Raw genomic sequence first — 26176 nt, forward strand, 5'->3', positions numbered from 1 at the left:
ATAAAGCAACTACTAGTAAACTAAAAAAGATAATTGAGTCTAACACTATGAGAGCTGAGGACTTAAATACCCCACCAACAACCCTAGATAGATCATTGAGACAAAAAAATCAACAAAGAGATCTGGGGCCTCAACTTGATGCTTGACCAAATGGACTTAATAGATACCTACAGAACACTCCACCCAACAACCACAGAATAATACATTCTACTCATCACCACATGGAATGTGCTCCAAGATCAATTACATCCTCAGCCATAAATCAAGCATAAACAAATTTCACACAGCCGAAATATTACCATGCACCTTCTTAGACCATAGTGGAATAAAAGTAAATGTCAACACCAATAAAATTCCCTTGAAACCCACAAAGACATGGACACTAAACAGCAGGATGCTGAATGACTCCTGGGTCAATCCAGAAATCAAAACAGAAATTAAAAGATTCCTGGAAACAAATGAAAACAAAGAAACATCTTACAAAAACCTCTGGGATGCCATGAAAACAGTTTTAAGAGAATTTATATCTCTGCAAGCACACATCAAGAAAATGGAAAGATCACAAGTTAACAGCTTAACAAATCACCCAAGGGAGCTGGAAAGACAAGACTGCCAAAACCCTAACTTTAGCAGACGAATCCAGATCACCAAAATAAAAGCCCAAATACAGGACATAGAAGACAAAAATATCATAGAAAAGAAATCAACAAAACAAAAAAATGGTTCTTTGAATGGATAAACAAGATTGATGGACCCCTAGCCAGAATGACCAAGAAAAGGAGAGAAAAAGCCCAAATAAACACAATTAGAAATGCAAAACATCAAATCACAGTTGACTCCAAAGAAATACAGATGATTATCAGAGATTACTTTGCACACCTGTATGGAAACAAGCTTGATAACCTAAATGAAATGGAGGACTTTTTGACATTACACAACCTCCCAAGGTTGAAACAAGAAGACATTGAGACACTAAATAGACCAAGAACAACCCAGGAAATTGACTCCATCATAAGAAAACTACCTACCAAAAAAAAAAAAAAAAAAAAAAGCCTGGGACCAGACGGCTTTCCAGTGGAATTCTACAAAACAGACAAGGAGGAGCTGATGCCAATCCTATTGAAAGTATTCCAGGCAACTGAGAAAGATAGAACTCTCCCCAAATCATTTTATGAAGCTAACATTACACCGATACCCAAACCTGGCAAAGGTCCAACAAAGAAAGAGAACTATAGGCCAATATCCTTTTTGAACATAGTTACAAAAATTCTCATCAAGATTTTAGCAAATCAGATCCAACAATACATCTCAAAAATCATCTATGGTGACTAAGTAGGCTGCATCCCTGGGATGTAGGGCTGGTTCAACATCCAAAAGACCATAAATGTAATGAAATACATCAACAGATGTAAAAGCAAGAATCACATGATTATATCATTAGATGTGGTAAAAGCTTTTGATAAAACCCAGCATCCCATCTTGATAAAAACTCTGAACACCTAGGCATAGAAGGAACATACCTCAAAAGTAAGAGCCATCTATGATAAACTCACAACCAACATATTGCTAAATGGACAGAAATTGGAAGTATTTCCCTTGAAAACTGAAACAAGACAAGGCTGCCCACTCTCAACCTTCCTGTTCAACATAGTGTTGGAAGTCCTAGCTAGAGCAGTCAGACAAGAGAAGGAAATCAGGGGTATCAAAAAAGGAAAAGAAGAAGTCAAGTTATCCTTCTTTGCAAATGATATGATCCTATACCTTGAAAATCCAACAATCTGTCAGAAACCTCGTTACACTGATAAAGGACTTTGGCAAAGTCTCAGGGCACAAAATCAACATGCAAAAGACAGTCTTATTCTTACACACCAGCAACAAACAGGCAGAGCCAAATAAAAAACACAATCCCATTCACAATAACCACACAAAATGTGAAATACCTCAACATAACCAGAGAAGTGGAAGACCTATACAATGAAAACTACAAAACACTGCTCAAAGAAATCCAAGTAATCACAAACAAATGAAAAAATATTACATGCTCATGGATAGGAAGAATCAACATTGTTAAGATGTCCATCCTGCAAAGACAATCTACAGATTTAATGCAATACCCATTAAATTACCAACATCATTCTTGTCAAACCTGAAAATGACAATACAGAAATTCATATGGAAACATAAAAAACCACAAATAACCAAAACGATTCTCAGCAAAAGAAACAAAGTGGGAAGTATCACACTTCCAGACTTTAAACTTTACTATAAGGCTACAATAATCAAAACATCTTGGTATTGGTACAAGAACAGGCATATAGACCAATAGAACAGGAGAGAGATTCCAGAAGCAAAACCTCAATTTCTCAACCAACTCATCTTTGCAAAACTTCCACCAGCAACCACTGGGGAGAAGAGAACCTATTCGGTAAATGATACTGGGAAAACTGGCTGATCACATGCAGAAGGTTAAAACAAGACCCCTACCTATCACCATACGCATAAATCAACTCTAAGTGGATCAAAGACCATGTAAAACTTCAAACTATAAGAATCTTGGAAAATGCAGGAGACATCCTTATGGGAATCGGAGTAGGCAACCAATTCCTGATCAAAATCTCAGATGTCCATACCATAGGAGATAAGATAGAAAAGTGAGACCTCATTAAACCTAAAGGCTTCTGCAAAACAAAAGAAACCATCAAGAGAATGGGAAGACAGCCTACAGAATGGGAAAAAATATTTTCTAACTATATGTCTGATAAAGACCTAACATCCAGGATCTACAAGGAACTCAAATATGCCAAAAGGAAAAAAACAAACAGCCCTATTAAAAAGTGAGCAAAAGAACTGGGCATGGTGGCTCATGTCTATAATCTCAGCACTTTGGGTGGCCGAGGTGAGAGGATTGCCTGAGCCTTCCGGTTCAAGGCCAACCTAGGCAACTTGGTGAGACCTCATCTCTATAGTAAATCAAAAAATTAGCCAGGTATGGTGGTGTATATCTGTAGTTCCAGCTACCTGGAAGGCTGAGGCTGCCGGATCACTTGAGCCCAGCAAGTCAAGGCTGTGGTGGCCGGGTGTGTGTCAGTGGCCTCCAACCTGGGTGACAGAGTGAGACTCCAACTCAAAAAAACCCCAAAAAGCAAAAAATGGGCAAAAGACATGAACAGACACTTCTTAAAGACATACGGGCTGCCAACAGACAGATGAAGAAATGCTCAGCCTCACTAATCAGAGAAATGCAAATCAAAACCACATTGCAATACCACCTAACCCCAGTAAGAATGGCCATCATTAATAAAACAAAAACAACAGGTGCTGGCAAGAATGTGGAGAAAAGGGAATGCTTCTACACTGCTGGTAGGAATTTAAACTAATGCAACCTCTATGGAAAACAATGTGGCGATTTCTGAAAGAACTAGAAGTTAGCCTTCCATATGACCAAGCAATTCCTCTACTGGAACTATACCCGAAGGAACTCAAATCATTCTATCAAACAGATACCTGCACACGCATGTTTATTACAGCACTGTTCACAATAGGAAAAGCATAGAACCTACTGTGCTGCCTATCAAAACTGGACTTGATAAAAAAAGTGGTATATATACACAATGAGATAATATGCAACCTTAAAGAAGGACAAACATACGGACCATGCAACAACTTGGATGAATTTAGATTCTATAATATTCAGTGATCTATCACAGAAACAAATAACTGAGTACCACGTGTTCTCACTCATAAGCAACACTGAACATTTACCATAGTACTAAAAGGAAGGGATTGGCAGTAGTGAGACACTGCCAGGGGAGAGAGGGAGGCCACATAACATCAATAAGGGTACTTATATCAAACCAGATGAAGTGGGGACCAAAGACAGGCCCAAACTTTACCTGTACGATGACCACTTGAATACCTAATCCTGAATTGTACCTCACTTCTTTAAAATAAAAGATCCATCCTTAGTTCCTTTTCATTTTTCCACATTTTTGAGAGCAGTTTTAGATCCTAATCAAAGATCTCTGCCATTTCCACCGCCTTCTCTCTTGTTCTTTTATTTGAGGTCCTTGATTTATCAGAAAGTTCTAATTGCAAACATAATTCTGTATTCTATATTTTTGCAAAGTTTCATGAAAATAACATGTTTATTTTTTTCCTTATTTCTCCTTTCTCTACCCCTTTCATGGCACATAAACTTCTTATGTTCACTTGTTGATTTATCCTTAGATTTGTACATTCATTCATTTGCTTATTCTTGCATGCATAGATTTACATATTATTCATGTATTAAGTATACATTTACAAACTGTCTACTGTTAGATACTACACTAATCCTGGCTATGTGATAAAGACTGGGCTTTATGACAGTTGCAGTCCATTAGTGGAGATATGATAAAGTGCAGAACTCATCTTGGCTTTGTATAGAGCAAGGTGGTGTGTAGCCCCCAAAGAGATGATCAGATCATTGCATACCTCAAACTTCTGAACAGATAATGTATATTACCCCTTAACCCCCAAGGAAGTAAAAAACAAACAAAAAAAACCTTTCACCATCAAGGAACAAAAACCCGGACACTATCAGTGATGCATAAATATCACCAGAGCTAGATCAGCTTGCACACCATAGAGGGAACTTGCTTTTACTCTATGTGGCCACTTGGTTTTATGTGAAATTTGGTATTGCAGAACATTAGGTTTGTATCCACCTTGCTGTGTGCCCCCTCATCCCCATTGGTGGAAAGCACTTTTGTTTGCTCATTATTTCACAACCTAACTTTGAGTCCCCCCTCAAATCGGATGCCAGATTTTCTATACATGTATACTGTGACAGGAAACCAGAGCTGCTTCAGTAGACTCAATGGAAATGACCCAAAGTAGAGTAAAAACCACAGTTTGCATATTATTTGCTGAAATTTTGACAGGAATGCTAAACAAAAAAACATTTAAAATTCAAATTGCTCTGTGTATCATTTGCCCACTTAAAAATCATAACTTAGTAGAAATAGTGTGTTTCAAAACTAAAAATTAAGGAAAATTTAATGGGATGAAAAGACAAGCTGGATGCTGATGTTTCCCCAGCAGAAATATAGTTCACAGTCCAATACATTAGGTTGTATAGGAGTGGGGAGGGCAGAGAAACAGATAATTAAAGATTTGCATCAATATGTGAGACAAGCCGATTGAAGGGACAATATGAACTTATTCTTAATTAGCCTAATATTATCTTAGCGTTTTCAGCTAAGCTCATAGTGTGCACAAAAACAAATCACAAAACAAAACAGACTTCACAAGCCAACAGTGAGGGCGGGGGCAATAAAAGCCAGACATCTGCTAGATAGTAGCAGAAATGATCCTGGCATTGGTGGGAAAAGGTTTCATTATGCTGACTTAGATTAAAAGATCATCATTATTTGAATAATGTGGTCTTAGAGTTCTTGAATTTAATTTATGTCATTTAAAGTCTTTGAAGCACAATAGTCAAAAAATGGCCATTTTGTTAATAGGTGTTTGATGTTTTTATTTAGAAATCTGGAAGATCCTCAAAATATAAAATGATAATTATTTTCTGAAAGGTGTACTTGCAAGTACATACACATTAAAAGAATAACCTTTTTCCAAATATCTCACCTGAGTTTTGTCTAAATAGCAAAAAATGAGAATTTCAAAAACATTTTTTATGGACAACATAATATTAACTGCATTGAATAGATAAATTAATGTCAATGTCATTGAATATAAATATTGATTGTATTTCATATAACATATTAATAATTTAATTGGGAAATATTAAATATAAACATGAATATTGACACTTTTACAGTTGTAACATTTCAACCAGGAGTGTTGTACTTTTCCATTTATACCTTTGTCCTTATCTTTCATTACTCTCTTCCTCAAAGTTTATGCTCTAATCATATCAAACTGCTTATAGATCCCTATAGTCCTTCATTTTTCTCCCTTCTGATTTTAGTTCTGCCTTTAGTTAGTCTCCCAGCTTTTTCGCCTGACCATCTCTTTGTCATCCTCCAAATCAGGCATCATCTCTACTAGCAAGCCTTACCTAACTCATCCCCAACCTGAATTCATTATCCACCCCTAACCCCACCACACACGCACAATGCTCTTACATAAGAATTTGTTTCTGTCATTGTATATTCTGTAGTTACTTGTTTATGTAATCATAAACTCATTAGGGTTTGGCACTCACCTATTTACTTTTACACTTTCAGCACTTAATACGGTATCTGGTTTTTAGTGAATTTTTGTTAAATGAATAATCAATAATCCTTCGGACAAGTTTTATATTTTTCTTCATAGATCTTGACATCTCTTGTTAAGTTTTTGTTGCTGTAATGAAGGATTTATGGATATAGCTCTTCTTTATTATCTATCCTGGGAGTGACTTTTATGTGGATGCAAGATTGCTGGTGGGATTGGTGAGTGGTCTATTTCAGGCCTTGAACCTAGAACCTTTGGTTGTTTGTATGGTGGCTTTCACCAACAAAGACAATATTTTGGGTATCATATGAATTACAAATGAAATACAAGCAAGCTTCTAGGTGGACAAATCTTTTATAAGTAAATTAGCACCATGAGCATATCATTTCATGTCTGTGTGTAAAATAACAAAGGGAGAGAGTGCCAACCCCTCCAAGGCTTTGAGGAAGGAATTCAATTTTCTTTTAAACTTCATTTTTGTGGAACTATTCACAATAGTACAAACATGGAACCAACCTTGTCACCCATCTAAAGTAGACTGAATAAAAAAAGTTGTATAAGCTGGGCTCAGTGGCTCAGCCTGTAATCCTGCGCCTTTGGGAGGCTGAGGTGAGTGGATTGCCTGAGCCTGTGGGTTTGAGACCCGCCTGGGCAGGTGAGACCTCATCTCTACAATAAATAAAAAAATTAGCTGGGCATGGTAGCGCGCACCTGTAATTCCGGCTACTTGGAAGGCTGAGGTAGAAGGATTGCCGGACCCCAGCAGGTCGAGGCTGCGGTGGCTGGGAGCGGCCACTACACTCCAGTCTGGGCAACAGAGTGAGACTCCAACTCAAACAAAACAAAACAAAAAAACTAAGTTGTACATACACACAATGGAATATTATGCAACTATAAAGGACAAAATTATGGACTTCGCAGCAACTTGGAAGGATTTAGAATCTATCATACTCAGTGATCTATCACAGAAACAAAGAACTGAGTACCACATGTTCTCACTCGTAAGTGGACCCTGAGTATTTATCATAATACTATAAGAAAGCAATTGGCAGGAGTAGGACACTGCTAGGGGATTGGGGAGGACACTATACCAGGCACAGTGGGTACCAAAGGGAAACCCAAACTTTACCTTACAATGACCACTTATGCATATAATCCTGAATTGTACCCCACATCTTTAAAATAAAATAAACTGGCTCACGAGCAAGATGCGATGGGACAAGCTGAACTGTGACAATCTCCACAAAATGTGACTCCTGAAGGCAGTTCCATGTGCCCCAGCAGTTGCTGCCTACATGTGGGGTGGCTGCTATAGCCAGCCCCACGCAGCAGCCTCCATTGCACTATGGGCCTCCACAAGGGATCATTGCTTTTTGCTACCAGCTGCTGACACTGCGGCTCTCAGCTCCATCCCTGAAATTTCTGGCTCCCTCCTCTACCCCAAGCCATTGGTGGCACACCAAATGTGGCGCCCAGCCATATTGCTGGCTGCCAGTGCCTGACGCCAGACACATACCATTGCCCGTCATAGTGGATCATCTACGACCCGGACGAGTGGAGAGAAAGGACGAGTTGAGAGAAAGGATCAGTGAAAGAGGAGCCGCCCCACTGCAGCCATTTTCCGGGCAGAGATTCGCATTGCCCCGCCTATTTCTGAGCAGCCCCCACCTTGTTTCTTAGGTAACCTGCCAAAACAGGAGACAGAAGAGCCCTCCCCTACGCTGAATCAGACACAAACAACTCAGTCCTCAGGCAGCAAGGCAGCAAGCCAAGGGAACTGACCCAATCTATGAGTAAATCTACCTGCCTATAATGAGAGCAAAGGGGAGGGGTTAGAGATCAGACCTGAAGAGACTTTAGACACTCAGGAAAGACTCTGGAGCTAGTCTGGTTTCTTATTTTGATTATATTGTTTTGACTGTTTGTTTTGTTCACTTTTGTTTGCTTTTTGATTTAGACTACTACCTGTTTGTGTTGGGGAAAAACACATCAAAAGGCATGATTTTATTGGACTGTCTATGTGTGATTACCAGTAAGCTTAAATTTTTTTTGTTTGTTTTTTACTCTTTTCTGGTCTTGTGTCTCTTTTCATCGTTAGTTGGTATGTGTGTCTGTTTTCCCTCTTACTCTTCTCTCTCTCCAACTTCCTCTTGACCACCCCTCTTCCATTATTTTTCTTTTTCTTAGCTCCTTTTGTTCCAGGGAGCAAACCTAAACTCCACTGCATGTATAGATTGTAAGGCAGTGGGAAGTGGGTTCCAGTGTGCCCATACACCTGTTGGTGGATACTGGGATCTGCAGATAGATTCTGAATCACAGCTTCCCCCTCAATAAACAACTCCTGGGTTAATGATGAAATCAAAACAGATTAAAAGATACCTGAAAACAAATGAAAATGAAGAAACATCAAAATCTCTGGGATACCATGAAAGCTGTAGTAAGACGGGAATTCATATCTCTACAAATGCACATGAAGAAAATGGAAGGATCACAAATTAACAGCCTAATAAGCCACCTAAGGAAGCTGGAAAAGCAAGACCACCAAAACCTTAACTTTAGCAGAAGAATCCAGATCACCAAAATGAAAGCCCAAATGCAGGACATAGAAGACAAAAAGATAATACAAAAAATCAACAAAACAAATGCTGTTTCTTTGAAAGGATAAACAAGATCAATGGTCCCCTAGCTAGACTGACCAGGAAAAAAGAGAGAAAAGGCCCAAATAAACACAATCAGAAACACAAAAGATGAAGTCACATCTGACCCCGAAGAAATACAAAAGATCATTAGAGACTACTATTCACACTTGTATGGAAACAAACTTGAAAACCTTAAGGAAATGGAGGACTTTCTGACATTACACAGGCTGCCTAGGCTGAAACAAGAAGAAATCGAGACCCTAAATAGACCAATAGCAATCAAGGAAATTGATTATGTAATAAGAAAACTACCTACAAAAAAAAAAAAAAAAGCCCTGGACCAGATGGCTTTCCAGCAGAATTCTGTAAGACATTTAAGGAGGAACTGATACCAATCCTACAGAAAGTATTTCAGATGATTGAGAAAGATGAAACTCTCCCCAAATCATGTTATGAAGCTAACATCACGTTGATACCCAAACCCAGGTAGAGACCCAACAAAGAAAGAGAACTACAGGCTAATATCTTTGATGAACATAGATGCTAAAATTCTCAACAAGATCCTAGCAAACTGGATTCAACAACACATCTCAAAAATCATCCATCATGACCAAGTAGGCTTCATCGCTGGGACACAAGGCTGGTTCAACATTCGTAGAACCATAAATGTAATTAAAAACATCAACAGACGTCAAAACAAAAACCACATGATTATATCATTAGATGCAGAAAAAACTTTTGATAAAATCCAGCATCCCTTCTTGATAAAAACCCTCGAACATCTAGGCATATGTGGAACATACCTCAAAATAGTAAAAACCATTTACGAGAAACCCACAGCCAGCATACTCCTGAACAGACAAACATTGGAACCATTTCCCCTGAAAACTGGAACAAGACAAGGATGCCCACTCTCACCCCTCCTGTTCAATATAGTATTAGAAGTCCTGGCTAGAGCAATCAGAAGCGAGAAGGTGATCAGGGGTATCCAAATAGGAAAAGAGAAAGTCAAGTTATCTCTCTTTGCAGACAACATGATTGTGTACCTTGAAAACCCAAGAGAATCTGTCAAAAACCTCCTTGTACTGATAAAGGACTTTGGCAAAGTCTCAGGGTATAAAATAAATGTGCAAAAGACAATCGCATTTCTTTACACCAGTAATAAACAAACAGAAACCCAAATAAAAAGCATAATCTCATTCACAATAGCCACAAAAAAATGAAATATCTTGGCATCTTCCTAACCAGAGATGTGAAAGACCTTTACAATGAAACTACAAAACACTGCTCAAAGAAATCAAAGATGACACAAACAAGTGAAAAAATATCCCATGCTCATGGATTGGAAGAATCAACATCGTGAAGATATCCATCCTACCTAAGGCAATCTACAGATTTAATGCAATACCCATCAAATTACCAACAACATTCTTCTCAGATCTGGAAAGAAACAATACAGGAATTCATATGGAAATACAAACGACCAAGAATAGCCAGAACAATCCTCAGCAAAAATAAATAAGTGAATAAATAAATAAAGCAGGAGTTATCACGCTACCAGACTTTAAACTTTACTATAAAGCTACAATAATCAAAACAGCCTGGTATTGGTACAAGGACAGACATATAGACCAATGGAATAGAATTGAGATTCCAGAAGCCAAACCTCAATTTCTCCACCAACTCATCTTTGCCAAAGCCTCCACCAGCCACCACTGGGAGAGGAGAACCTATTCAGTAAATGGTGCTGGGAAAACTGGCTGATCACATGCAGAAGATTCAAACAGGACCCCTATCTATCCCCATACACAAAAATTAACTCTAAATGGATCAGAGACCTAAATGTAAAACCTCCAACCATAAGAACTTTAGGAAATGCAGGACACAACCTTATGGAAGTTGGAACTGGCATCCAATTCCTGAGCAAAACCCGAAATGCACAGACCATAAGAGATAAGATAGACAAGTGGGACCTCATTAAACTGACAAACTTCTGCAAAGCCAAAGAAACCATCAAGATAGCAGGGAGACAGCCCACAGACTGGGAAAAAGTATTTACCAACTCCATGTCTGACAAAGGCCTAACATCAAGGATCTACAAGGAACTCAAACATGCTGAAAAGTAAAAAACAAACAATCCCATTACAAAGTGGGCAAAAGATATGAACAGACACTTCTCAAAAGAAGACATATGAACGGCCAACAGATACATGAAGAAATGTTCAATCTCACTAGTCATCAAGGAGATGCAAATTAAAACTACACTGAGATACCACCTAACTCCAGTCAGAATAGCCATTATCAACAACTCAGAAAATAACAGATGTTGAAGAGGATGTGGCAAAAAGGGAACACTTCTATACTGTTGGTGGGAGTGTAAACTAGTACAGCCTCTGTGGAAATCAGTGTGGCGATTCCTAAAAGCTCTAATAATCGACCTTCCATATGACCCCACAATCCCCCTACTGGGAATATACCCTGAAGAACTCAAATCACTCTATAAAAAAGATACCTGCACACGTATGTTTATTGCAGCATTGTTCATAATAGCAAGATCATGGAACCAACCATGCTGTCCATCAAGAGAGGACTGGATTAAAAAATGTGGTACATATACACAATGGAATATTACGCAGTCATAAAAAAGAACAAAATCATGAATTTTGCAGCAACCTGGATGGAATTAGAGTTTATAATACTGAGTGATCTCTTACATAAACAAGGATCTTATGTTCTCACTCATAAGTGGACCTTGAACAACTACCATAGTACTATAAGAAAAGAATTGACAGTGGCGGGAAACTATGAGGTTGGGGACTTGGAGGGGAGGGGAGGTGGGATTAATGGTAGTCAATACCTGTCTGGGGAAAGGGGGGCACACCTCATCAACAAGGGTAACTGCACAGTGAATATTTGTATACCTAACCCTTAACTGTACCCCACAACTTTAAAATAAAAAATATATATTATAAAAAAATAAAATAAACTTCATTTTTGTCTCTTTCATGTGTATTTCTCTTATCTTGTTCAACGCCAAGAACAAGGAGAGCAGGGATTACATCGTCTATATTTATATCATTAGCACACAATAGTTCTTGGCATATAGTGTATGAGAAGATTGAAAATTAATAAATTAAATAGATGAATTATTATTCCTAATGTCAATTCTGTTTTCTCCTAGAAGGGTAGTAAACAGTATTTATTTTGGTAAAAATGTCATACATTATGCTGAAAACTAGAATTTTACTCCATAAATACTCCGTATCAGAATTGAAAAAATGTTGAAAGGCATATTCTCTAAAATGAAATGTAATTCCAATTTGAGATGTTAGGGTGTTATGAGTATGTTATCAAAATAGTTGGGAAACAATCCTCATGTTTTTGTGAACACGATTCCTACCTGAGGATCTGACCCTTAATAACCAGCCAGCTCTCAAGTAGGACCCGTTTATAACTTGTCACAGAGAGTATTTGCTTCCCCATTCCATGTTCATTCTCCCCTTTTCTCCTTGGTAGTGGAACCCCTGATTCTTATCTGGGTGCATGGATACCTGGAAAAAAACTAATTGTCCTACATACTTTGTGGCTTGATAAAACTATGTGATATAGTTTTGGCCAAAAGAGAAATAAGTGGAAATGGTTTATTGTAGTTTCTGAGAAACTTCAACAGGCAGAGAATTCATGCCTTTTGTCCTACTTTATTCAGCTCTTTTTTTTTCCTTCTTGCTGTCTGGAATTTTCTTGGGGTAGCAGGAGCTCTGGTTCTCATATTGGATTGTGACAAGAAGGGCCTTCCCAGGCATGACAGGGCAATGGAAAGAGCCAGGGCCACCGGACCAGCCTTTGATGCCAAGTCAGATCTTTATTTCATTGACAGAGGATAGAATCTTTTTATCTTGTCGAAGCCATGATTTTCGAGGTCTTTGTTACATACAGGCAAACCTCTTCCTGATACCTAGATCTGTTACTACAGATCAGATCTAAGATCTTATGACATCATTGTCCATCAGAAGATTGATCTTTATATCCTCTTATTTATTCAACCTTGTCGAATCATTTACTCTCATCTTGGAGTTCTGTGCCAGGGTTTGATGTTCACTTTGTTCCAGAATGAGTGATCTGATAACTTTTACTAGGTTACCTGCCCTGATACAGAGTTAACACAATATTCACCAACTATTTTAGGGAAAAGAGATTCGAAATTCCAGAATGTCAGTGTCGTTCTTTTCTCATAAAGCTTAGAACCCTTTGATAGTAAGTACTTCAGTATGTTTAGTTTTTCCCTTAACATAATCCATGCAGATGAGGAAGCAGCTTCTTAGGGGCATTGGAAAGACAGGCACATCCTATTATGTCCTGCTCAATGTGGATATTTGATGCTCAGGGGCTTTTTGGGCCCCACACCTGGTAAGATAAAGCTAATTATAAGTCATTGCTGAGTAGGAGGAGAAACTTTTAATACCTCTCTGTTCTTTTAGCTCATCCTAACTTTTTAAATAATTGCTTTAGTGTCTTGTGTAGTCTCCCTCACAAAGGGTGTTAACTGTTGCTGGTTTTAGAGCAAATACTGAAGTAAAGGACATCTGCATCTATAAAGGCTCACCATTAAAGCTGGAAATTGGGAATGGTGAGAATGTTTTATGTCCTGTTGGCTGAGCTGTGTATTTTCCCTGGATTGATCTATGTCAGCCTGTGAACTTAGCATTTACCTTGATCTTCCAAATGTGCCATCTCTCAAAGATGAGGATAGAGAATTCAGAGAAATGAAAAGGGGCATTTTATTTTCTATAGCAGTCATAGTGGTGACTGTTGGGACCTATTCTCTCTCTGAAAATTGTGATCTTGTCAGCCTACAAAGTTGGTTTGTGATTTCTCAGAGACTTGGTGTCCTGGTTGAGCATGTTCTACAGGGTAAATAAAGGAAGGTAATCATGATAAAGGAGAGCCAGAAAAATGGAGCTTAAAATGAAGTACTCATCCAGAATTAGTGATACATTACTCAGCTTTCTGGAGTTAGTTTCCTAAAGGAGACACCACAAAGATCTGTGTCAATTTTATGATTAAAAATTCCAAATAGACAGGACAAGTGTCAATTATGGAAATTTCCACCACCAAATTTTCAGTACTGGCTATTAGGCTTGGGCAGATTTCCCATCGTTCACATTCATTCTTTATGTACATTTGGGTCTGTATTGTCCATTCTGAAAGTCTTTACAGGTTTCTTTCTGCCCAGGGACTTTTCCTTTCAATTCTACCTGAACTCTCAATGGAGAGCTTTATGGTTATGTTAAGGACTTTTGATTGGTGCTTAAAACTGAAAGCTGTATTATCAATGACTAGATGGTAAGTGTTTTGTTTTTGTTTTTTTAAGTCGGAGTGTTACTCTGTCACCCAGGCTGGAGTGCAGGGCGGCTGGAGTGCAGGGCATGGTCATGACCACCGCAGTCTTGACCTGCTAGGCTCAGGCAATCCTTCCATCTCAGTCTTCCAAGTAGCTGGAACCAAAGGCATGTGCCACCAAACACAGCTAATTTTTTTATTTATGGATTTATTGAGGTTTCACCAAGTTGCCCAGATTGGTCTCGAACACCTGGACTTAAGCCGTTCTCTCACCTCAACCTCCCAAAGTGCTGGGATTACAGGGCATGAGCCATTGTGTCCAGCTAGATGATAAGCTTTTAAAATGCATATTAGGGTAGGGCACAACATCAATAAGGGTACCTGATCTCAAACCAGGCAAAGTGGACAAAGGGAGGCCCAAACTTTACCTGTACGATGCCTACTTATATACCTAATCCTGAATTGTACCCTACATCTTTAAGATAAAATATAGTTTAAAAAATAAATAAAATGCATATTGGTACAAAGGATTTCTAGGAAGTTTAGTGTCCACCTTGCCTTTGACTGAAACACATGTATGAGACCAATTTGAGAAGTTAGGTGGAGTGAGAATCCTGGATATTATAAATACAGTGATGGGGTTGGTGTGTCACCTTTATTTCACCAGTACTATCATTATTAGAATACTTAGAGCTCTATTAGAAAGACTCTTTTTTCTTAAAGTGCTAAGGGCATAAGTTAAGAAAACTTCTGAAGTGATTTCCTAAAATGAGGAACTCTTCACTTCTTTCTTTGAATTTTCATATCTTCAAACATTGTCAACATATCAAATATTAGTATACTAATATCATAAAATATTTATTGAACATTTGTTTTTGTTCTGGGGAACTCAGAGAGCCAAGAATCCTAGTAGAAGTAGTGGGACTAGGTTTAAGTAATTATTATACTAACAAATTAGTAAAATAATCAATGCTAGTGAAATGTGTGGCACACATCTGTAGTACTAGCTACTTGGGAGGCTGAGACAGGAGGATCACTTGAGCCTACAAATTTGAGGCCAGCCTGGACAATATAGCGAGACTCCCTTCTCTCTTCAAAAAAAAAAAAAAAAATGCTTGTCAGGTTGTCTTTGGAGAAGCAAAATAAAATAAAATAATAAATGCTATGAACCAAGAGGTCTTGGTGTCCAGCCATCAACTGACTGTGTGGTCTTGGTCAGACCATTGAATGACCCTCTCTAGAGCTAAGTAAGGTTCTTCATAATTTTATAAAGTGAGGATTAGAATGAGTCTGTGGTTCTGACTTTTGAGGTCTTTAAGTATTTGTCTTAAATGCATCCTGAGAAGGTCCTTTCCCTTAAGAAAATTCAGCTTGGCCAGGCCTGGTGGCTCAGCCTGTAATCCCAGCACTTTGAGAGGCCAAGGCGAGAGGATTGCCTGAGCCCATGGGTTCGAGACCCACCTGGGCAACTTGGTGAGACCTTGTCTCTACAATAAATCAAAAAATTAGCCAGGCGTGGTAGCGTGTGCCTGTAGTTCCGGCTTTTTAGAAGGCTGAAGCCAAAGGATCACTGGAGTCCAGCAGGTCGAGGCTGCAGTAGCTGTGAGCATGCCACTGCACTCCAGTCTGGGCGACAAAGTGAGACCCCAACTCAAAAAAAAAAAAAAAAAAATCAGCTTTTTTCTAGATTTCCTTTATTCTGTTTGGCTCAGTTCTAAAAGTAACAGGTGCTTATTGTTTACAAAGGAAGATTCAACTGGAATCTGTATTATGCAGAAGGGAAAAATCTCCTTCAGTTCCATGCTCTGAGAGATAATCATTTAAAAATAGATATAGTTGTCTTCACTCATTTTTGTGCACAAATTAGTATATTGTGGCTCACCAAAACACATTTTGGGCAAATGATAAAATGTTAAATCATATTTGACTGAAGTTAAAGCTAAATATAACTGTTGTAAAAGACTTTTGGGACACAAGAAAACAATCTGAAATTTCAAAAAACGTATTAAAATTTTATTTAAAAGTATTTCATGGTTAGAATTAGACAGTAAATAGGCATGCTGATTTTATACCACCATCAGCAGTTAAATTGCTCCTGTCGCCACTTTACTCTATACTACACAATTCAATACTAAATAGATACTAGCTTTTAGCCAAGGCGAGTGGAGGAGCAAGACCTTTTTGGCTAACTCTGCTAGAATAGAGCCCTGGTCATGGTAATGTTGTTCCTCAGCAGTCAAGCTTGTTGTGTTTTCAAATAGTAATTGACTGTGTAAAGACTCCTTCTCCTCATTAACCTCAACCCTTGGAGATTTGTTTGATGGTCATGAGTTTCGCTGGCCCAATCCCAGAGCTTGAAACATTATGCACTGCATGAAACCTTCTTTTTGGATATTTTCAGAAGCAGACTTTAGATTGATGCTGTCTCCTATATTTTTTGATTTTTAGTTTTCTAATATTTTTGCTCCTTCACACAATTATTTGTTAAAAACCTCATTAATTTTGAGGTTAGAAATACAGCACTAGAGCAGTGTAGCTGACTTGCAAAATACAACAAAATTGTCTCAGTATCTTCTGTATCTCAGCTTTTAGTGCATACATACCAACTTTAGAATTGTTGCTGGAATAGAATATGAAGTTTTTATCATGTAAGAAAAATGTGAACATTCAATGTTCATCAGTTTTGCTACCTCCTTTGCCCTACCTTTTAAAGCAGATTCCAGTGAATAAGCAATCATTGGTTTAGTAAGCCTGCTATTTTGGTTTCCTTATCTTCAAAATAGAATATTATGGCATTTTTGTTGTTATTTAACTGGAGATTAAATTTCAACCTGAATTTTGGAGAGGACACATATTCAAACCATGGGTAGAGGCATGTGGGTCTTCCAGACAAGGGAAAGGATAAAAAAAGGAATGGAGATGGGATGGAGTATGAAGTATGTGTGGAATGTGAAAAGAGACTGTGGAATGTGAAAAGAGGAAGTCTGAAGAAATAGAAAGTAAATGTGGATTGATGAAGTGGAGTCAAGCTTTAGGGGATCCAGAAAGCTAGGTAATATGTACATGTTTACAAAGTAAGCCTTGTGACAGCTTTCTGCTTAGGATCATCTTTGATACCTGTTTATGTTGATCTCACTTATTCATATTTATTTCAAGAGCTCAGAGCAATGTACCAGGATTTGCATTATAATCTAGTGTACATTTTTTGAGCTTTATTTTGCATCTGATATTCTGACCAGGTGATTTTTAGAGTTGACAGTAGAGGTTGGTAGCCTTTTCTGAAAGAGATATAGTTTAAGTCTGTTATGTTATGGATCAGTCTAGAATTCTTTTCCTTCAGTTCCATTCTTCCCCTTCCTTTTCTGCCTTTCCTGCTACCAAGATCGTAAATACAAATTTTCTGGTACACATTAAGCAGATGAGATAAAAATATGCCAAATATAGGTAGGTGGCCATGTCTGCAGACCTAAGCTGTTTAGTTGTCCCTCAAGAAGCATGTAGGATGGTGGCGTACTGAGAATTGCATGAAACAATGAATGCACTGCCAACAACATCTTTGAGTGCCCACCATGCAAAGATCTCTTGTAAAGGTGTGGAGTCAGACCTTGCAATATGTCACTGAGTTTAACTCTTCAGAAATGGCACTTTTGCTCCAGAAGGGAAATTTAGAGAACTGTTTTCTTTCAGCTTATATGTTTTTTAAAAAAGGTGTTTTTGTTTTTGTTTTTTATTCCTAGGGGACTCCTTCTCACAGTTCCGGTTTGCTGAGGAGAAAGAATGGGATGGTGAAGCTTCTTGTCCAAAACAGGTAAAATAAAAGTTTGTCTTGAATGTGGACTGGCTCTTCTCAGGGCTGACACCTTTCACATTATTGTTGAGACAGTCTTCATGTAGCAAAGAACGGTAACTCACATGCATCTTGTTCTCAGTTACCTGAATTTGAGGAAATTTTCAGGCGACTAAAATCATACAGGACCTTCAAACTCTCTACCTAGCCATCTGTGTGAGTCACTTATCTGTGTAAGTCACTGGGCCACAGGGTAGAAACTTGGTAATCATGGTTTTGACAAAGTGGCCTTCCTTCTTTGCCACTCCCTTTAAAGTTAGAAATTAATTTTTTTGGTATTAGGAAAGAAAACCCTTAACCTTATAGTTTTAAGTAATTCTTCTACAATTAGGAGAATAAAGGCATAAAATAAGGACAAACTGAAGGATATATATTTGAGTTGGAGTATCACTATGTTGCCCAGGCTGGAGTGCCGTGGCACACTCATGGTCACTCCAGCATTGACCTGCTGGGCTCCGGTGAGCCTTCTGCCTCAGCCTGCCAAGTAGCCGGAACTATAGGTGCACGCTATCACACCTGGCTAATTTTTGTGATTTATTATAGAGATGAGGAAGGACAAATATTACAGAAGTCTTTCAGGAAATTCATAAACCCCAAACGCCTCATTTGCTTTGTGTTCATGATGCTGTATTTTCGTCCCCAGGAGTTCCGATTATTTTCCAAGCAGTATTTCATGATTCAGTCTATATAAGAGTTGATAGATATTCTCACCATTTTAGGATGCTCAGAGAGTTAGTGGTGGCTTCCGCATGCTTCCCAACTCCAGGGCTAGAGTGTACAATGTGATAAAACCATTAAACAATCTGCCCACAGCTTCAGAGAGGTGGCTGAGACAGCAGCTCGCAAGCTCAGAGGCCAGGCACTCTCATCCCTGTCCTGCCCCCAGATCAACCTACATGCTCTAGGTGACTCGTTTGATCTCTGGGCTGGTTTTATGCTCAGTTGTTTGGGATGGACATTGACTCACACAGATCATGGGGCGGGGAGTCTCTTGTAAAATGACTGCCTGTCATGTTGCAAAGAGTATGTTTTATATAATCTAGAAAAAGGTGGGAATAAAACATACTTGTCTTTGCTTGAGTTTGGGCATATGCCCAAGGTACCATTTAGAACTCTCGGACAAGTTGAAAACACAAACTGCGATCGTTGAGGAAAATGGTAAAAGCCAAACAATTCTCATTTCAATTTTTTTTGCGTCCTGTTGGCTATCAGAGGCTATTTCACATGTATTGAGAGTTTCAAATAATTCCAAACGTTTTCATTCATCAAAACATGGGGCACTTGTTATTCACTAGATATTTTATTAGATGGAACTTATTCAATATGAGTGAAACAGAGACCATGCCTGTTTATTGCTCTAGGCCCCTTACCTGAAGACAGTGACTGATATATAGTGCAGTAGATGCGCAATAGATATTTACATAATAAATGAAAAAGAGCGCAACATAAAGTAGGTGGCATGATAAATGAATTGAGATAATGTGGGAGACAGCTACTTTGGGCTGGAAGTGATTAAGTGCTGTGAGGAAATGATCATTTGAGTGCATCTTAGTAGATGAGTATGATTCTGCTAGATTCCGTTTGAAGGAACAACATGTAGAAAACTGATTCATGACTGTTATTCCAATTAAACCTATTTTTAAAATTCACACTCTAGTATTATAAGTGATTCACTTTGCCTAACTTTGTATCTAAGGCCTTTAGCTTTAGCTCTTTATGGGACAAACTGGTGACAGAAAAAAGCAAGTCTCCTCACAAAGTGGCATTTGTTGGGAGGCTCTCAGCTGCAGGACTCCTGCAAGGAGATGAGAACAAACCACTGTGCTTTGAAGTTTTGCAAAGGCATGATGGAGGTCTTGCACTGTTGGCTGGGCACTGGGTGATGGGTGGGGATGAGAAATGTGGGAGAAGACATTTCAGTATAGACACAGCTAAACTTTATTCAGAGCATGGCTCATAAACACAGTCAGGCCATTCTCTGTATCTTTGCTTAGCCTCACAGACTTTTTCTTGTTTATGACATACCTTGTAGTTGTGTAGCACATGATGTGAATGAGGGCAGAGGGGATTGGGTCACTTTCAGCCAGACCTAACCCAACTCAGCAGTCCTCCAGAGAGCCAAGAGAGGGCCTGGGACTGGTGGCCACAATCACAGAATCACACAGAATCATGTTCTACCTATTTATAAACCAAGAGAAGAAAATTCCCATGGTGTGGCTAGCCAAACATTTGGCCATGGGAAGGATGAGATTTCCACCATGTCATGTGGTGACTTTTCTATAGGTTAAGCATTCGGGATCACAACTTTCTAGTGGGCTGAGAGGGTTTCTCCAAACTTGAGAACAAAGACATGGCCATACTGCTTGATCACTTAGTGTACTGTATCTAAGACTAAAGAATGGCCTGAACACATTCTGAATTCCCACGTTCCTATCAGGGTTTTGTTATCCTCCATCCTGTTCTCCAAATACACTGCATTTTTTTAGATGAAACTTCCTTTTTTTGCCCTCTTCCAGGGCAAGAGTCACATTTGGTGCTGCCAAATGTTGCTTATCTAAGAGATAGCCATCTCAGGACAATTTCAGAAGGGTGGCTAAAAACCCAAGTTATTTTTTTCAGTACTGCTGTTGTGTAGATTAGTGGTTAGAGTGGGTCTGGATTTAGTGACAGGGCTCCACTTAAGTTTACCGAGAATGTGTCTCCATCTCTGGTGATTATAAATTCATTTATCTGAGACATTCCTGCATTAGGGTAGAGATTAAACTAGGTAACCATTTGATTTTCTTTAACTTGAATCAGTGATTATAAGGCAAGATGTGGTCCTACGTGGGCCCGTGACAGTCTTTGGTAGATTAGGTGGTCAGTGGTGTTTGCCTGTCTGTGTGTGGTCCTTGTGATTGCCTTTTAGTGTTTTGCTTCTCTTGGATTGGCCAGAACTCCTAGAAGCACCTATTAGGAACCTTGAGATTATTTGGAATATCTTCTCACTTAAGTGCCAATTTGTGAAGTCAGTGTGTTGACATGACTTTACCTTTGTGAATGGGAAAGGAGTCAGAGAAACCTGTTAGTATTGCCTGGCACAGTATGCTGCTGGCCAGGGAGGCTAAGCTTCCATTCTCTGTTTTCTGGTTCAAAGAGAAGCATACATTACTGGCTCTTTTGCAACACCTGTCAGCCCCATCTTACTGGCTGAACAGCTCTTCCCTCTTTTCCATAAGGCCAGCTGTCTGAATTTAGGGGAGATATCCAGTTAGATTTCATTAGCTGCTTATTTTTCTTTCAGCTTGTCAGTCATTGCAAAAGCCTCCACAGTTTACAGGTTACTGGGCAGTTTTGCCAGGAGGGTGATCATGGCAGTGTGGGCTCAAGACAGTAGTTTTGGTTTTGCTGATCTTAATGTTGAGGTGATAGAAACTATAGCTCATCAAGTGTGATTATAATCTTACTTACTCCCTGTCAAAAATAACTCCAGGGAATGATTTATTTAGTTTCTTTTTTTCCTCTTCTGCTTTATTTCCAAAAGGTCATACTTAATCATCACCTGATATTTTCTTTCTTTGTTTAAATATGTCTATAGAATTCAGCTCTTTACGTCAATTGTGAGTCATTGGTTCGAGCACTTCAAGAGCTGCCACTCTCACTCCGACTCAATGTTGCTGCTGAGCTGGTTCAGGTAAAAACCCCGAAGGCTGGTGGGCTGGGGCAGGAGAAGAAAAAAGAGAGAAAAACCTCCTGTCTCAGTCTCAGCTTTTCCTTTCATAAAGCTGAGGGTTTTGTATCAAGGCAGAGTTTTGTAAAGTTTAAAGGAAAGTGCAAAAAAAATTTAAAGTTACTCTTTTCATTTTATATTTGAAACATTTAAAAGGATCAAGTGTAATAGAATTGAATCAAACGTAAAATATAAAGTCTGGCTATTATTTTGCTAAAAATATTTATGTGTCATACTCTGTGTTAGGCACTAGGGACACGGTAAACAGACAGACTTGGTTCTGCCTTCCTAGAGCTTAATGCATTGGGAAATATGGATGTTAATCGAATTAATCAAATAGTCATACAAATTATAGTAAGTCTTACACGAGTAGATCAAGTTCTACTGTGTTGTGGTTAGGAATGGCTTTCCCGAAGAAGTGACAGGTAAGCTGAGATCTAAAGTATAAGAACATTTGCGCTAGAATTTAAAGGAGAGGGACCCCCAGCAGATCTGCATTGAAAAAAACGATGATGATGTTCTGGCTGCAGAATGGAGAGCAGGTTGTGGGGCTGGAGTATGTGTGTTTGCAGGTAAGTCTGCATGTGCACACACATGAGCAGAGCAGGTGGACGAGGCACAGGAGGAGGCTATCTGTTCAGTCAAGGTGAGGAATACTGTAGCTTGGACCAGGGCTGTGATGGTGAAGGTGGCAGAGAAGTAGACTTTACCAAGAGTTATTTCAGAGGTAAAATTAACAGGATTTGGGGATGTGTTATAAATGAAAAAGAGCAGTCAAGGAAGAATTCAAAGTTTTCCAGCTTGTGCAACTCAGTGGTAGAAAACATCAAGAAGGGCAAGGTTTGGACATCATGAGTTTGTGTCTCTGAGATATTCAAGTGGAAATATTGATCAATTGGAAGTAGAAATTTATAGTTCAGAATTAAGGGCAAGAGATATAAATTTAGAAGATACCAGGATGAGGTGGCAATTGATAAACTGACTAAGAGAGCAGAGACCCAAGGACTATACCATGAGGAACTTCAAAATTTAATTGTGGCATGATCAAGTTTAAAAAAAAAAGTGAAACCCTGGCAGCACTGATTTTAAATAGAATCCTAGCAACAAAAATTATCAGCATCCTTCTGTGGCTGAATGTCATGCTAAGCTTGAGCATAGTGATAAATTGGTTACCCACCCAGTTGCTGTTTCCAGTGCACTTAATAGTCTAAATTTGGGGGCAGCAGACAGCAGAGTTCGGGGCTGGAGGACAGTTAGGGACAAGACAGAGAACTAGAAAGGATCACATTTGCCTCTGATGGGAGATCACCTGGGAGGTTCTTCAGAAACGTGTGGGAGCATTTGGGAGAATGCCGCAGGCTTTTCCTGCTGGGTGTCCATTGATGTTCAAAGTTCTGAAGTGCTTGGTTTGATCCCACACAATGAGGAATGTTTAGCAGAACACACCAGGGAAATGGTGAGATAAAAATGACAGGAAAGGGGGGAAGTGGTTACATGCATTGAAAGTGAAGGTATCATGCCAGTGGCAGACATTAGAGTAGAGGTAAAAAGTAACTGCAGTGACTTTGAAAACCTGACTACATCAGAAAATCTACCCCACCTTCGCCATGCTGTTGAGCAGTTATTCTCTCCTTTGCACATGAGAATCACCTGGGAAGTTAAACAAAAACAAGGTCAGACATCTACTCCAGACCAACTAAATGACTAGAATTGGAAAAAGGACCACAGGAGACCAGCTTTGCTTGTAAAACCGACAGTACTGGACATTTATTTCAGCTTGTGACTGAATCCATACTGTCATGTCTGTTCAAGATACTTATTTATGGAACAATAAGGGGCCAGGACCCGCAGTAGATGTTGAAGCTCATTCTGAACCTGCCCACTATGAGACCATGCTAGTCTTTGGAACCTTTCCTCAAAAGCAGTGATCCTTGGCCTTAGAGTCTAACCTTATATTACAATCATCTGGGGAGTTTTTAAATTTTTATACAAGTTAACAGTTATAAAAATGGGCACACATAAGTATTTATAACATGGAATCAGCATCCAGATCAGGACTGAGAATATTGCCAATACTCCAGAAGCCACCAGTCATACTCCCTGAGTAACTGTCTCCCCAAAAGGTAACCAGTATCCTGACTTCTAATACTATAGTTTTGCCTGGTTTTGAACATATTACAAGTATAATTGAATAGTATATTTTCTTTCATGTCTGGCATGTTTTTATTTAATGTTGCTGAGGGTCAATTCTTTTCTTGGTGAATTTGTTCCTGTACCTAAATATTAGTGCGTTTAAATACAACAAAGAGATCTGTTGATTACTTCTTGGTGGCTTTTACAGATGCTCATGTCTTATTACAGATTTACATGTAAATTCAAGTAGACCTATGGTACTATCAGTTTTCAGGCCTGTGCTAGGAAGACATGCACCCTTTAATTTCAATTCTGAACTGGCTAGCACATGGCTGAGGTGGGAAGAATAGGAGGTACCATCAAGATCTCCCACATTTACCCAAATCAGTCAGGAAGGGTACTGAACCAGGGCCCAAACCAGAGATATTTTGTGAACTAACTCTCTGAGTTTCCTACCCCACAAAGTTTGATGGCCTCTTTAGCCTCCTGTGTTTTGTTTCTACACAAGCAAATGTGGCAAGACTAACTTTTTAAACTCAATTATTGTACTTCTCTTTCAGACCACAGTTCCTTCAGAGCTTCCTCAGACAAAACCAAAGAGAACTGATGACAGCAAGGGATCAGGGATGCAGTTAAAGGGGCCCTTGGGGCCTGGAGGAAGGGGGCCCATCTCTGAGCTGAAATCCATCACTGCTGGCTGCCCTGTGACCCTGGGTAAAGACAGCCCAGGACTGGGTTCTTCAGGAGGTTCTCAGAAACCTGCTGCCCCACTGCAGTCAGCAGCAGACCATTTGGAGGAAGAACTAGATCTGTTGCTTAATTTAGATGCACCTGTAAAAGAGGGAGATAACATCTTACCAGACCAGGACCGGAAATCTGAGCAAGATGGGAAGGTGGCCCAAGAGGAGAAAGGTATGGCTTTCATTTATTTTCCATCCATCTTCCTGATTCTGGCATTTTTATAAGAGCAGCCCCACCCGCATCACATCCATATACATCCCTCTCAGTGTCTGACATTGATTCAGTGTTGTCCACTGACATCTATTTCTGTACTCACATCTCTGCTTCCCCCTGAGCTGACCTTTCTGACAGCACTCATCTCAATATACTGAGCTTCCAAAGCTGCTGCCTGATTGCAGCACAAACCTGGGGTGGCGAATTGAACTTCTGTCATCGTAAGGCATTAGGATACCTGTAGCCCTCAGCCTTTCAGCAGAAGATCTTTTAATCGACTGACAGTCCAGCTCTTCTTCTTTCTTGCTATTTCAGTCAATTTTTTACAAAAGAACAACACTTTTTAATTTGTGTGTGTCCTATGGGATGGTGGCCCGTCTGCTGTGGGGAGGCCCAAGGCGATTGCCACATTCATATATTGGATTTGAGAACCTTTAATGATTTTCCAGGATTACTACAACAGTAAAAAGAAAACTGAGCTGTTGGTCTTTAACAAAAAAAATCAGCAAATTGTGAAATTCAACTTCAGAATAAGTAGAAGAGTAAATCTCTACCTTCCGTGTATTAATTTGCTTAGCTATTCCTGGTATCATCTTAGGAGTAACAATAATAAGAATGTTTCCCCTTGTTTCAAGAGAAGTAATAATTAGTACTAAATTATATTCTGGAACAAACGCAAGGGAAGCCTTAACCCTCAAGTGTGATAACATTGCTTTTATTTCCCCAGTTTCTGCAAAACCATCTGTGACTGAAGAAAAGAACATGGAACCTGAGCAACCAAGCACATCAAAAAATGTCACTGAGGAAGAGCTGGAAGACTGGTTGGACAGCATGATTTCCTAAAAAAAAAAAGAGAGAGAGACAAAAAGTGCCTGAAGCAAATTTTGGTTGCCTTCTAAGCAAGGGAGGGCATAAGGCTGTCCTTCAGGAACAGCTAGTTTACAAGTGTGCCCCAAGGCAGTGTGTTCCATAATGCTTTCAGCAGTAAATGCCTACCTCTATATTTGACAACATCTGAAATAATATGCTGAAGAAGCTTGTTGCATTTGTTTTTCCAGCTTAGTCATCTAATAAAGTTCCTTAAGGGCAGGGGATGTTATGGCCTTTGTTTCCTGCCTCCCTTTCTGCAGTGTTCACAGCATAGCAGATGCTGCTACTGATTAAGAGACTAGATGCAAATAACAAGGCATGCATATGGCCAAAATAAACAAATGCTGGTCTAGAGAGTTTTTTCTTTCTTGTGTGGGGCCTTGGGCTGTTTGTCTCATGTCTCTTTCCTCAGCAGAGTGGTTGTAGAATCAACCAAAGTGGTGCATTTCAAGAAGTCAGCAGTCA

General features: G+C 39.2%; 1 protein-coding gene across 1 annotated transcript; it reads left to right on the forward strand.

The window, feature by feature from the left end:
* Positions 1-13123: 13123 nt before the first annotated feature.
* AVEN (apoptosis and caspase activation inhibitor) lies at positions 13124-26063 on the forward strand. The gene is made up of 5 exons (XM_008050523.2): positions 13124-13265; positions 17936-18006; positions 21623-21718; positions 24448-24799; positions 25569-26063. Exons 1-5 carry the CDS (start codon positions 13235-13237, stop codon positions 25682-25684), a joined length of 666 nt encoding a protein of 221 aa, XP_008048714.2. The 5' UTR covers positions 13124-13234; the 3' UTR covers positions 25685-26063.
* Positions 26064-26176: the final 113 nt, after the last annotated feature.

Source organism: Carlito syrichta, unplaced genomic scaffold (assembly GCF_000164805.1).
Source record: "Carlito syrichta isolate Samal-C Ts95f unplaced genomic scaffold, Tarsius_syrichta-2.0.1 Scaffold148494, whole genome shotgun sequence".
NCBI classification, from domain to species: Eukaryota; Metazoa; Chordata; class Mammalia; order Primates; family Tarsiidae; genus Carlito; species Carlito syrichta.

What these genes read in the sequence shown, in the direction of transcription:
- AVEN (XM_008050523.2), top strand. Translation starts at nt 13,235, where the DNA reads ATGCTCAGGGGCTTTTTGGGCCCCACACCTG. An exon ending in CTTTTTGGGCCCCACACCTG is followed by an intron (nt 13,266 to 17,935) that starts GTAAGATAAAGC and finishes TTTTATTCCTAG; the next exon opens with GGGACTCCTTCTCACAGTTC. An exon ending in GGTGGCCCAAGAGGAGAAAG is followed by an intron (nt 24,800 to 25,568) that starts GTATGGCTTTCA and finishes TTATTTCCCCAG; the next exon opens with TTTCTGCAAAACCATCTGTG.